The sequence below is a fragment of the Paramisgurnus dabryanus genome, chromosome 11 (assembly GCF_030506205.2).
Source record: "Paramisgurnus dabryanus chromosome 11, PD_genome_1.1, whole genome shotgun sequence".
Lineage (NCBI taxonomy): Eukaryota > Metazoa > Chordata > Actinopteri > Cypriniformes > Cobitidae > Paramisgurnus > Paramisgurnus dabryanus.
Window position 1 is genome coordinate 2,733,057 of NC_133347.1, and position 13,115 is coordinate 2,746,171.

At 37.8% G+C, this 13,115-nt stretch overlaps 1 protein-coding gene across 3 annotated transcripts; it reads left to right on the plus strand.

Annotated features, from left to right (window-relative positions):
• The first annotated feature begins 1,756 nt into the window (after window positions 1–1,756).
• Window positions 1,757–11,273, plus strand: LOC135752027 (serine/threonine-protein kinase SBK1). 3 transcript variants are annotated; one of them, XM_065270349.2, is made up of 4 exons: window positions 1,757–1,886; window positions 4,180–4,357; window positions 5,727–5,929; window positions 7,771–11,272. In XM_065270349.2, the coding sequence occupies exons 2-4, from the start codon at window positions 4,189–4,191 to the stop codon at window positions 8,368–8,370; spliced, it is 972 nt and encodes a 323-aa protein (XP_065126421.1). In that variant the 5' UTR covers window positions 1,757–1,886; window positions 4,180–4,188; the 3' UTR covers window positions 8,371–11,272. The 3 variants fall into 3 exon arrangements, with proteins under 3 accessions (XP_065126421.1, XP_065126423.1, XP_065126422.1); XM_065270351.2 differs by having other exon boundaries at window positions 1,787–1,886; window positions 4,185–4,357; window positions 7,771–11,273; XM_065270350.2 differs by having other exon boundaries at window positions 1,793–1,942; window positions 7,771–11,273.
• Window positions 11,274–13,115: the final 1,842 nt, after the last annotated feature.

The window sequence follows — 13,115 nt, forward strand, 5'->3', positions numbered from 1 at the left end:
AGCATTCCTCTGGTGATAAAGTAAGATTATCTCATTGTCTGTTCATTTGCGAGTTAGATTCATTTCCCTTCTAATTTGCGAATCGCATTCAACACCAATGAAGATCACAGATAAGTAGCACTTTGCATGTGACGCATATTTTGGAAATATTGTTTCGGCCGGAGCAGCAGGCGTTGAGTGACTGTCTGTCCGCAAACAACTGTAATTCCATTCCCGCAGACCTCTTGGGAAATGTAAAGAAGACGTTGGCACCCGTAACATTGTCCATGTGTCTAAACATGACTGTAACAGGATGCCAATATGACTGATTGACCAAAGAAATCACGTCTTGGTGGTTTTGAAAAGACCGTATTTGGAAAGCCTGTCATTAACGCGCTTAACATGGTGACACAATTAATTTAGAGGGAATGCTCAAACATTATCACACCAAGCATGAGAGATGTTTCAAATATCTGCAGTAGGCATAAGTCATGATCACCTCTTTCAATGCGCCTTATTCAGTCCGCCGCCATGTTGATTTCAATCCGAGGCTGTGAGGGATGCGTGTGCTTTAAACTAGGGCTGTCACAATGATTAAATAATCATCTCATCGCGATTGTTTGACCTCATCGTGACGATTTCAGATCACCGCAATGATTGCACATCTCTTTAAAAACACAAGGGGGAGCTGCAGCGCTTGTATAAACAACATTGTGAAGCCATAGCCATTCAATACAGTGGAAAAAAAAAACGTTTAAAGAAATGCTGCAACACTTTGATGAGCCATATGAACTGCCAGGTAAAACAAACATTTCCAAAACAGCAATTCTAGCAAATTTAGGGAAGTGAAGGATGCTATACCTAAAAATCTGTAAGGAATTGATTATTTTTATGCAGCCACTAAAGACATGTGGTCCAGTACCAATTTGACCTTAGTAGGATCGTGTGTGAAAATTATTTCATGAACAAACAAAAAATTTATCAAGTAGATGTCAAAGCATTAAAACAGATAATTAATCGTCATAGCGTCACAATTTATTAGACAATTAACCGCCAGCCAAATTTTATAATCGTGAAAGCCCTACTTTATACCTATTGTTTTGTATCAGGATGCTGGTCATTCAGCCATCAAAATACATCATTTTACAAATTTTAATGGGACATAAAACCTCAAAAGTCATGAATTGTTAAAATGAGAAGGGATATATGACCTAAGTTTAAAGTGCATGCTCTCGATGTCAATCCCTCACAGCCTTGTTTTAGAATCAATATGGTGCCAGACTGAATAAAGCGTACAGTATGGACTACAAACTCTGAACAATACGCTTTAGTTGTGCTGTGCTCTCGGATTATGCCGAGTGTCTTTCATGAAAGCACTACTGAATGAAGATAAGAATAGAATCTGATGGTGCTGTGCATGTATGCTAAAGATGCCAACCATTGATCGAGCTGATAAACTGTACTTGGAGAGAGAGAGAGTGTATTCATGTGCAAGCTCATATGTGACCTACCTATATCCCTACTAAAAGTCCCAGTGTGTTTCTTTACTATGGTGCATTTAAAAAGACTAAAACTACTCTAAATGTGTCTAATAACTTTGGTATATACATATATTTAATAATGCTTCAATCTTAGCATGTGCACATGCAAAAATAAATGTCTGATGGGTGCAAGAGAACATGCATGTGTTTACATGGATAACATACCTGATGGCATACATCGGGGTGGAGTCAGACCCAAAAAACTTTCCCAGAGTGTGAGCCTCTTCCATATAAAGCATTAGAGGAGCGCTCCGTTCAAAGCCTTTGACAGAACAGAAGTTCTCACTCGTAAAGTTCGGCATTGACTTTGGCTTCAGCACTGGTGCTACTGCTGATTCTCTGCGTGTCCTGCACAGCTGCAGAAAGGTGAGAGAGAACGAGTGAGAGACCTTATTATACAGCTAAAGACAGCCATTGATAAAGTGAGATCCTATATGTTACTCTGCATGCTTCTGGAAAACACTTGTTTGCAATTTTAAATGTTTTCTGCATGCAACTAACATTCACTTTAGTGGGTTCATGCAGTGATTTGTAAAGAATTGTATTTTTCTGAAGGTCTCCCAGATATGCGCCTATGCCATTATGTAGAAAATAGTAAAGGGAATCTCAATTGTGACACTTTGGAATAATGTTGGAATGTTTAATTGCATTGGTTGTGTGCAAGAGATTTAGTTTAAATGTATGCTTTATTTTCTATGTAATTTTTATGCAATGTTATCTCTATGTTAGTTAAATATGGGAGAAAAAATCATGAAACCTTTTTACATGCAAGTGTAAACAGAAAGCAATACAGCATAACTTTACTACAACCTAAAGTAGGGCTGTGCAATTAATCGTTTTTGATTTCAATTTTCAATTTGGGATTTAAACAATTACAAAAACAAGATAATCGAGGTAAAACAATTATTTTGCGATTTAAATATAAATTGCATACTACTGGAACGATGTAAGGCACCACTGCTTTGACATGTGTAGCCTATTGCAACACTTAATAAAAAGGTTAAATAAACGCATGTTTTCAAAGTCACTGTATTAAATAATCTGGATTATGATTTTTACGCAAATAATTGGGATTATGATTTTGTAATAATCGAGCAGCCCTAAAGCAAGAAAGAAAGAATGTTAAGTATTTGTCACAGTATTTGCACTAATTGTAATATTTGTTGATGATATAGTCTTAACATGTAAACATGCTTTGCATGTTTGCGTATCAGAATACAGAAGCACAGCAGGTGTAGAATGATCAGGAATGCATGTAGTAAGTGTTTGGGAGATGAGAGAGTATGTGCTGATTGTAAGCGATGACAGAAACTGTGTAAAAGATTTAAGAGCAAACACATAAACAAGCTCTGCGGCTCACATAAACTCACACGGCAGTGTTATATAAAAAGAATTCCATTTATATCCACTACTTTGTAACTTTAAATAAAATGTTTGGCATTGATTATGTACTTGATGTTATATGCAGTGCAATTTGTCTTGATTACCTTATTGCTTTTCTGAAACAGCTGTCACACAATACAAATATAAAAGCAAAAACAACATGGATCAACAAAACTTTGAAAGTCTTTCTACCTTTGGAAAAAATAGTCCCTGATTGATTGTGAACAGTAACAATGTTTTTGGGCTGCACGGTTTTGACAAAAAAGCATAATTGCAGACTATTCCCCTTGGTATTGATATTGCATTTATTCTTGCCGATTAATAGATTTTATGTTTTATAACTTTCTGTGAAGCAGCTGCATGGTAAATTTTAAACATCCAAAGCAGATAATTATGGGAGTTATGTTCTTAGTAAAATATCCAAAATAATAAATGGCTAAAGGACACGTCAACTTATCAATTTTAATTTGATGCCCAAACACACAGAAATGAGCACAAATGGAAAGCTGCAATTGAGGCTTTTGGCGATTATGTAATTGTTTATTAATACATTTTTCAATTAACTGTACAGCACTTCAATGTTTCACAAACGTTTGCACTGATAAGGGTGCTGCACATAAACACAGGCTGCGTCCAAATACCCACACTTGCGGTCTTGGCCACTCAAGAGCGTGTGCACAAGACAGAAAGTAAGTGTGCAAGACTTTCCCATTTTTTAAAACTAGCAAAGTGCAGTGGCCGCAACCTACACTACCACTTCGAAGCGGTATTCAAGGATAAGCGTATCACATCAGGCATCATGATCTGGATGTAAATCATAAGACTTACGCGAGATGTCGCAGAAACTTTAAATTGTAAGTTAATAAGTGGATATTACATATTTTGGTAGTAAAACAGAAAGTGGTGCACATTTCATTGGTTGTATTTTGTAAAACATCTGCAACTGCTTTTATCACATAATTAGAAACAACATTAATGGTGTCGTTTATTTAGTGACTACTGAATAAACAATAAACTATATTAAAGCTGCATGCACAAAATGAAAAGTTTTTTAAAGGTGCAAAGAATTGCACTGTAGATAATATTTTTTTCCAAGTTCAGCAAATTTACATTTCAGTGTTTATGTGTTCTTTTAATTTAAATAAAAATATATATTTTAAGTGCCTAAATATGTTTTGGTGCAAACTGGTGCCACTTCCTGGAACCCGCTATGGTTTGTATGAGATTTTGGGACAGTAACTCTAAGAGTGTTGAGAATATTGTTTTAATTTTCCAGTATAGTGAGATGATTGAACTGGGCTCAGTGGAGGAGGGCAGGAGTCTGATAGAAGAGCTGATGGAGTTAACATCTCAAAGCCTGTGCAAACTGGAGATTAAAGAGCATTTCAACATCATTAAAGAGATCGGCCGGGGCAAGTATGGCCGTGTGCTGCTGGTAACTCACCGCTGTAAGGGTAAGGTCATTGAAAACATGTAGACAATCAAACTAACACTTGATTGCTTTGGGGTGTCACTTATAAATACGAAACTCTTTGGTTATTTTTTAACGCGATGCTAATGGTCTAATCAGATTCAATGGATTGTGCTAAAATAATGCTAAAATTGGTACTGTCAGACCTGGAGATCAGCTGAATGGATTCCAGAAAGGTAAAAAATCAAATGTTTAACTCTAGGGGAGCTGGAAAATGAGTATATTTTCAAAAAAAGTGAAGTGTCCCTTTAAAACTGTATTTGCTTACACATTTTAAACACCTTATATCTGAATATCTTAGACTATTACGTCTTATAATAAAAAGATATGACAAGTAATACAAAATGTTATATGTTAGCGGTTTTCATAGTAGACTTACATTGTTCTGTTCCTAGGGGTGGTTTCCCGAACAGGGATTATTTTAAACCAGGCCTAGGCCTTAGTTTAATTAGGAAATAAAACTAGTTTTAACAAACATGCCTTACTAAAAACATTACTTGTGTGCATTTTGAGGCAAAACAAAGGGTACTAATGTATTTAAAGATATGTCAGTGCAAGTTGTTTTCAGTTTGGACAGCTCTACATGTATTTTAGTCTATGACTAACAGTGTAATCCCTGTACGGGAAACCGCCCCCTTAGGCTTAAGGACAATTAAGAAGTTTTTACAAACATAAAATATACAAAAAATACTACAGGTGTGGATCTCGAGACAAAAACATGTCACTGATATAAGTTACAATTATGTTTTTAAATTAAAGCAGCTCAAACATGCATTTTAATCTAGGTTTAGGATAAGCCATGTCCGGGAAACCGCCCCACAGTGTTTACTCACATTGTTAATACTAAGAAAATATCCCGAAAAATTATGTATTGGGAAGTAATTTTAAAATAAGCATTTCGTCAGAATTTACTCACCTTCATGTGTGGGAATTTATCAATAAACCGGAAATTGTGGCACAAGACGCGCGGCCTAACTGACTGAACACGGAACGATGTTCTCGCGGTACTGTGACGTCATACGCTAAACGATCTGCGCAGCGCTGCATGAAGTCGAACACACCTACAGTAGGCCGTTTCTCAATCTATCCGAAGGCTGCAGCCTCTGTAGGTCGTATATCTAGGCTGGATACGTCATTAAAGCTGTCTTATTATAGAATATGAACAATTATAAAGTTGACTATCATTTTTAGTTAATCGTAAATTGTTGTAATATGCTTATGACTTGCGAATGTAATGCTTAGCGAATTTAAATAAACCAGGCTTGAAGACGTATGCAGTCTCCATGTGCGACCTCCGCAGGCTGCAGCCTCAGATTGAGTAACGGCCCTAAAGTTTTGTTACCTTCTGACAGGAACGCCAATGGCTCTGAAAGTGTTGCCCAAAACATCAACCAAACTGCAAGGATTTCTGCGGGAATATTGCATCTCCCTGCAGCTGTCCTGTCACCCCTGCATCGTGGGTCTGTTCGGCATCGCCTTCCAGTCAAACGAGCACTATGGGTTTGCTCAAGAGCTGGTGGTGGGTCGAGACCTGTTCGCCATCATTCAGCCACGGGTGGGTGCTGCTCAAACGTCATCAATATTTACGAGCTCTAAATATACTTCACACATTTAAAGTAAAGTTTTACACTGTCTGCATTTATTTTGCTTTTAAGTGCTTTCTATTCTAGTAATAATACAAGTACTACATTTTTTTAAAAGTAGGCTTTATTATAAAGTTTTTTTCCCAAATCATCATATAAATGTCAAGACTTAAATAATGTGTTTCTAAAATTGTATATTTAGGATACATAAAAATTTTGCCCAAGAAACAAAAATGCCATTTTATTGCAAAAGTGTTTAAATAATATATAAGTAATATTTACTATAGTAATTTTTGCTACAGAGACTATTACAATTTAAAACCTGACAGGGACGCCAACACGGGCACCAACTCTTGAAAGTCAGTCCAAGTGATCTGTCCTACATTCTCCATTTACACAGCAGGCATGTTCACATGCTGTTCAGATTGAATAAGAAGCAGATATGTTTGACATATGTCAGTGATGTTCACATGTCCTCCTCAAAAATCTTGGAGGGTGTAATGTGTGAGTAAAAGAGCGGGTCAGCTGCTTTACTCTGTCAGCAAATGTGTTCCTGTCACTTCAACAAATCCAGCGAAACTCTAAGACAGACATAATGTAACCTGGAAAGATTTAAGTGGACACAATGGTCATGTTATGTGAGCATTTTGTCATAACATATTACCAACATAAATAACGTCTCGGGTTACGGATGTAACCCTTATTCCCTGAGAAGGGAACGAGACGCTGTGTCTCCCTTGCAATACGTCCTACTTCCCTGTTACTCCTTCTTTGGCATATTTTTAGCTAGTGAGGGCATTTTTCAGGTTGCCTATTATGCTGCGTTTACACCAACCGCGATAGAGGCGTGAAGCGCGAGTGATTTCAATGTTAACTCTTTCCCCGCCAGCATTTTTTTTTTAAAGTTGCCAGCCAGCGCCAGCATTTTTCATGATTTTCACAAAAGTTTAATGGTTTCCAGAAAATGTTCTTCTTTAAATATATAAGCAAACAATATATCAGATAAAAGAACAGACCCTCTGCTTTCAAAAAAAAAAAAAAAGGTTCATCCTACCTTCATTAGTTCGCTTGTAATCACCTCTCAAATATGGGTAGGTTTCTTCAAAAACACCCAATTTACTTCCGGGTTGTTTAAGTTACGGAAGTGCGCCACCTGGTGGATAAGCGGTATTGCGGAAAGACGGAAAATCTCGTCGAGGAATTGGCGAGGAAACGGTGAGAGAGTTAAGTCAATGTGAAGACGCGTTGACGCCCGTCTGGAGGTCCCGCGGCGTGGATGAGGCTTTTGGCGCGGAAGACACGTTTACGCCTCATTCTCGCGTCTAGTTCATGCGAAAGGCGTGAAATTGTGTGGAAATTTGCGGCTGATGCCCAAGTTGAAAAGTCAACATCAGTGATTTTGCAAACAGACAATGGCATAGCACTTGTCCCTCCCACAAGAAGCGGATTTTGCCCTATGACGCAGGTCAAATGCTTGCTTTTTCCATGCGTCTACTTCGCTCTACACGCGCGAATGCATTCAAACTGTTCAAGCGGCAAACTAGGCCTTTGATGCCTGAAACGCGTTTGGTGTAAACGCAGCATTATACTTCCTGGCTCCCATGTCATCCCACCATTGGTTGAATTTAATATACAGATTCAGATGCACTCACGCCTGGAGGCATTCTCATAGCTCCACTACAGCGACGCAGTGCAAGTTCCCTCAAAAAGGAACTTACAGTAACATGCCATTTAAAGCCATTAACTTTATTATTTCAGTTGTCATGTCTTTATATTATATTTATACTTATACACTGATATTGTCTTTCACAAGGTGGGCATCTCAGAATGTGCAGTCAAACGCTGTGCTGTTCAGATCTCCAGCGCCCTCGAGTTCATCCACCAGCGTGGCCTGGTGCACCGCGACATCAAACCCGAGAACGTGCTGCTGCTGGACAACCACTGCCGTCAAGTTAAGCTGGCCGATTTCGGCCTCACCCAGAGACGTGGAACCCTCATCCACTATATATCGGGCACGTTGCCGTATATGGCCCCGGAGCTGTGCGCCATGGTCCTGGAAGAAGGTCAGAAGGAGGTAAAGGCTCCTCCGCTCAGCGTGCAGCCCAGTTTAGACACGTGGGCGTTTGGCGTTCTGCTGTTTTGTATTCTCACTGGGTTCTTTCCTTGGGAGCGGTGCGACGACAGCGACGATTTCTACGAGGAGTTCGCCGACTGGCGCCGGGAGCCCAGCACGGCCCCCGTGCCATCTCAGTGGAAAAGGTTCACGCCTGTATGCATGGAGATGTTCAAAAGGATGTTGGCGTTGGATGCCAAGGAGAGGTCCTCGGTAGGTGAGGTCAAAGGTTACGTGGGTAAGGAGTGGGTGCGAGCGAAGGACATCAACGGATGGGTCGGGGACAATGGTGAACAGTGATGGAGTCATGTGACTTTTGGAAAGCTTGGGAATAAGATTTTTCTTTGTAAAGGAACATTTTTATTATCGCTACATAACCTTTTTTAGACAAATATACAGATGTGATTATATTGATTATGTGTGTACATTGTGTTAGTGCTTTGAAAGGACTTTTACTAAGCCATTTATGACCTTTTCCCACAATCCCAGTCATTCATCATTTGTCTACATTCAGAAAATAGCACTACAACCTTCTCTGTTGAACATTTGATAATCTCCTGGCATCTGTTGCGCTTGATGAGGTATTGATAGATCTGCCCCGGTCTGGTGTTTGTTTGAGTCCTGCTCCAGAGAAACTGTCCCAGTAGGGTGTCTTCACTGGAGGTCAGGGGGTAATTTGGCTCCTGTTCCTTTGCTGCATATTTAGAGAGTTACACTTACAATGTTATGTTACCATGATCCCTAGTGCGGCCCACACACGTTCTCATCAAAGGTCTTAAATCCCATAATGCAGCCCAACCTGATCTCATGGGAATTTGTGCATATTTTACGAGTTGGCTAATTCAGATGAATTCGTACGTGAATCAAATGAAAATACGATTATTCGAAAAAACAATAATGATGCACCATCCATAATCCTAACATCATCACACTGGCGAAAGAAAATCATACAAAAATTTACGAATTCGGTCATACAAATTAGCAACCTTGTAAATTTTTTTTACAAATTGCCTTGAACTTGTGTTCTTGCAGCCAGATGCCCATATTACGGCTTAACACATTTTTAATGCACATAGTGGTCATAACTGATGGTCTTTATCAGTAAATTGAAGCAAGGCTGTTGATAAAATGCATTTTTATTGAAGTGCATCCCTATAGTGGTCCAATAAGATATTAGGACAAACCCACACTTTAAAGCTATCAAATATAATGGGATTCAATCACAGCATATTAAACTACAAAGTTTTCAGTGAAAAAAAAAAGGTTTAAAAAGAATTAAATGAAAAGATGTAAAAAAGCAGACTTATTATTATTATTATTATTTTTAAAGTAGTTCGATTTTAACACATTAAACATTTTTACCTTTTTTTGTACGCATTTCACATGACTTTAAAATGACTTTATACATTTTACACTTAGTGAACCTTGTTGACAATTGATTAAAGTATATGTGTGAAAGAATTGCCTAAAACAGTAGTTGATTAATGAAAAATATATGTACACAAACACATACATTTATACATACATTTGAAGTCATAAGATTACCAGTTAACCCAGTTCAATAGTTTACATACCCATGATTCTTAATACTTTATGATGTTACCTGGTTGATCAACGGCTGTTTTTGTATTTTTTTTGTTCATGAGTGTCTTTCTAGAGGTCTTCTTGGGTCCAAAAAAAATTCACCCAACCCAAAATGACCCGAAACACTTTTTACCCGAACCCCACGGGGATACATATATTTTTTATAGACCGTTTCATCAAGCGCATGTGCAGTGATGCGATAAGCGTCTGGTCCGAACTTTACTTCCTGTTTCCGTTTGTTTAAAGGTCTGACTAGTTGCTGAAACTGAACTCTTAAACAAATACCTCGTCGAAAATAACAAATGTTTTGGGTTCCTATGTAATCTACGTGTTGTTTATTTTGCTTGTTTGTATATATAAATAAACTACTTTAAAGGTGCAGTGTGTAATTTTTAAAAAGATCTCTTGACAGAAATGGTAAATTATATCCAAAACTATATTATCAGGTGTGTTTAAAGACCTTACATAATGAACCGCTATGTTTTTATTACCTTAGAATGAGACCTTTTTATCTACATACACCGAGGGTCCCCCTTACATTGAAGTAGCCATTTTGTGCCACCATATTTCTATCAGTGGCCATTTTTTTGTGTTAATTTTGAATGTAAACGGCACAGACGTGTGTGGAGACAGAAAGAAACCTCAGTGGCCTCACAACCAATTTGGCAAAGCTATATTTATTTGACAATGTTATTTGACAATGAAACCAGGGTAAAATGTGCATTCAAAATTGATTGACAGGTCTGTCTCAACGAAAATTAACCTACCGCCAGCCACACAGTGTCACAAGTGCTCACGCGACATAGTTTGGTGTCGTCTCGGGTCTGTGGCAAAAACACATTATTTTCAATTACCAGAGACCTGATGCCGCTATTATTATACCCAACCCGTGTTCGAGGCACACATGAAACGTCTTTTGTTTGATCTGATCCGTTAAACTTCCCAATGGTCTTCCGAGAAATCCTTCAGGTCTGCACATTCAACATTTCAGGGTAAACTCAACTCTATTTTTGAGAAAATGTTGTTTATTGTATTTGCATTCATAAATTCTTAACTGCACCTCAAGTGTCCGAAATACATCCTGGCATCACTGCAGACAGACAAACCGTAACAATGCTCATCTCGCTAGTAAACATGAAGATATGGCATCGGTTTCTGAAACTGAAACATGAACTGACACCTGCGGTGGAAATGAAGTCATCACACATGTTGATTTGATAGTTGTTCTGATTGTAGTATCAGACGGATATTGATGAATACATAAATATGAGCTTCTAAATGTCCAATAAATGCCACCCCGCTTTCCTAAAACAGCTGGGGTTTTATTAACTAAGGTCATGGGTTTAATTCCCATTTAATGTACCCTTGTACTGTAGGTGTTGCCAAATGTGTAAATGTAAATGTTGACAGGCTTGACAACTCATCTGTCATTGACACTTTTTATGTTTACAGTGAAACTAAAATATCCACCGCAGTGGCTGCTGTAATGTGAGTCAAACTATATTTTAACAACTCAAATTTATAGCACATAAATTAAAGTCAGAGATATACGAGTATTGCAGTAGGCAAAACACTTGCAAATCAGAAATATATCATGAATACCTAATTTTTTTATTATTTATCAACATGAAAAAAACTTTAAAAGATATTTTAAACAGGTGCATAAATTAAGCATGGGTAAGTTAACCTCTATAACTTCAAAGTCTTCCCATTTAGATAACAGGATAAGCTGGTGAAGACAATGCTAAACTAAGTTGGCATCCAGCAATTCATTTGTTACAATGTGAAAATATAAAAACCAATGTGTTTGGTTACCTACATTACAAATCTCATTTTGAGGGACAGTGTTGTCCATGTAACATTCACCTAAATGAAGGCCCAAAGAAATGCTGGTTCCCGTTTTCACTGCCAACACCTCATGCACTACTACAAGCTATAAATCTTTCTGGTGTTATGGAAAATTAAAGACAGGAGTCCAATCTCACAGCCAGCAGTATCTTATAATACCAATCCATAGGCATGTTTGTGATGAAGGTTATTTTCTGCTCTCACAGGTTGTGTGCCCGGACGCGTGGAAACTTTGAGTAAAGCATGATATCAGATGTTATGTTGATAAGATATAGCATTTTACGAGTGTCACGCATCCAGGATATTATGCATGACGGGTGTTTACTTGGCATCATTAGGTTTATAGACCACTGAATGTCATGAGAAGCTTTAAAATGATTTAAAGGCTGATATAGAGAAATCCATTTACACCTTTAGATCAAATGTGACAATGCTACAAGTTTACAGACTCATTTTTGGTGCATACTTTACCCATTTTTAAGGTTTACCTTATCTTTAAAAAGCTCTTCTGTGAGAATATTAAATAAATTCTTGATAATCCTCTTTGAATTTCAGCCATGTTCTCTGTCCTATTTAGAGATTCATCAGCAGGGCCGGCCCTGGGCATAGGCGGAATAGGCAAATGCTAAGGGCGCTGCCGACCCCTTGGGGCGTCCGTGCGCCCAAATTATAATTTTTTTAATATATGTATATAAACATTTAACTATAAATATTTAATTTTGCACAAGAAAACAGCAGTTACTGATGAATTATTAGTAGCATATAATCTCGGAAGATCGTGCTTGTTAAATAGCTCTGTGGCTATACTGCACTGAAGCGGCAGTTTAAAATATAAACCCAGAATTCAGCAAACGTCAAGGACAAGAAAACGGAAACAACAATCAGACAGAGACGCGGAATTTACATAATGTTACACAGACCATGTTTAAATTTCAATGTTTCTAGACAGAAATACCAACTTGTTCACTTTGTTTGGTATTAATAAGCTGCGCATTGGAGTGCTGGCCGCGGTGCTGAAGACGCGCTCGGATGGAGTACTGGTGGCAGCACAGATATTTACGTGCAACCTATTGGAGACTATTATTCGTTATTATATAATTATTATTCGTTATTTTACTGTATTACTTCCACTTAAGAAGAGTTTTGCACTTTTATTTCAATATTTCTCTTTATATAAATACTATTTTGTACTTAAATCTATAATTTCATTATTTTACTAACCAAACTCATCTGCGCTTTCCACGTAAGGAGAAAAGTAGCTTACTTCCCCTTGAGAAGGGTTGTGTGTTTTAAACTTTTAAAAACATATATCTCTTTACAAAAAAACTTTTTTCTTCTATTTAAAAGCTATAATTTCGTTATTTTACTAACCCAACTAATGATTCCTCCGCTTTCCAATAGATTGCACGTAAATATCTGTGCATATGTGCCATCACGCGCCTTCAGCACCGCCACTGTGCAGCTTATTAATACCAGACAAAGTTGGTATTTCTGTGCAGAAACATTGAAATTTAAACATGGTCCGTGTAACGTAATTTAAATCCTGCGTCTCTGTCTGATTGTTGTTTCCGTTTTCTTGTTCTTGACGTTCGCTGAATTCTGGGTTTATATTT

Excerpts from the sequence above, each read along its gene's own strand:
- LOC135752027 (XM_065270349.2), top strand. The coding sequence starts at position 4,189 with ATGATTGAACTGGGCTCAGTGGAGGAGGGCAGGAGTCTGATAGAAGAG. Across the intron at positions 4,358-5,726 it reads GGTAACTCACCGCTGTAAGG|GAACGCCAATGGCTCTGAAA; the intron begins GTAAGGTCATTG and ends ACCTTCTGACAG. Across the intron at positions 5,930-7,770 it reads TCGCCATCATTCAGCCACGG|GTGGGCATCTCAGAATGTGC; the intron begins GTGGGTGCTGCT and ends GTCTTTCACAAG.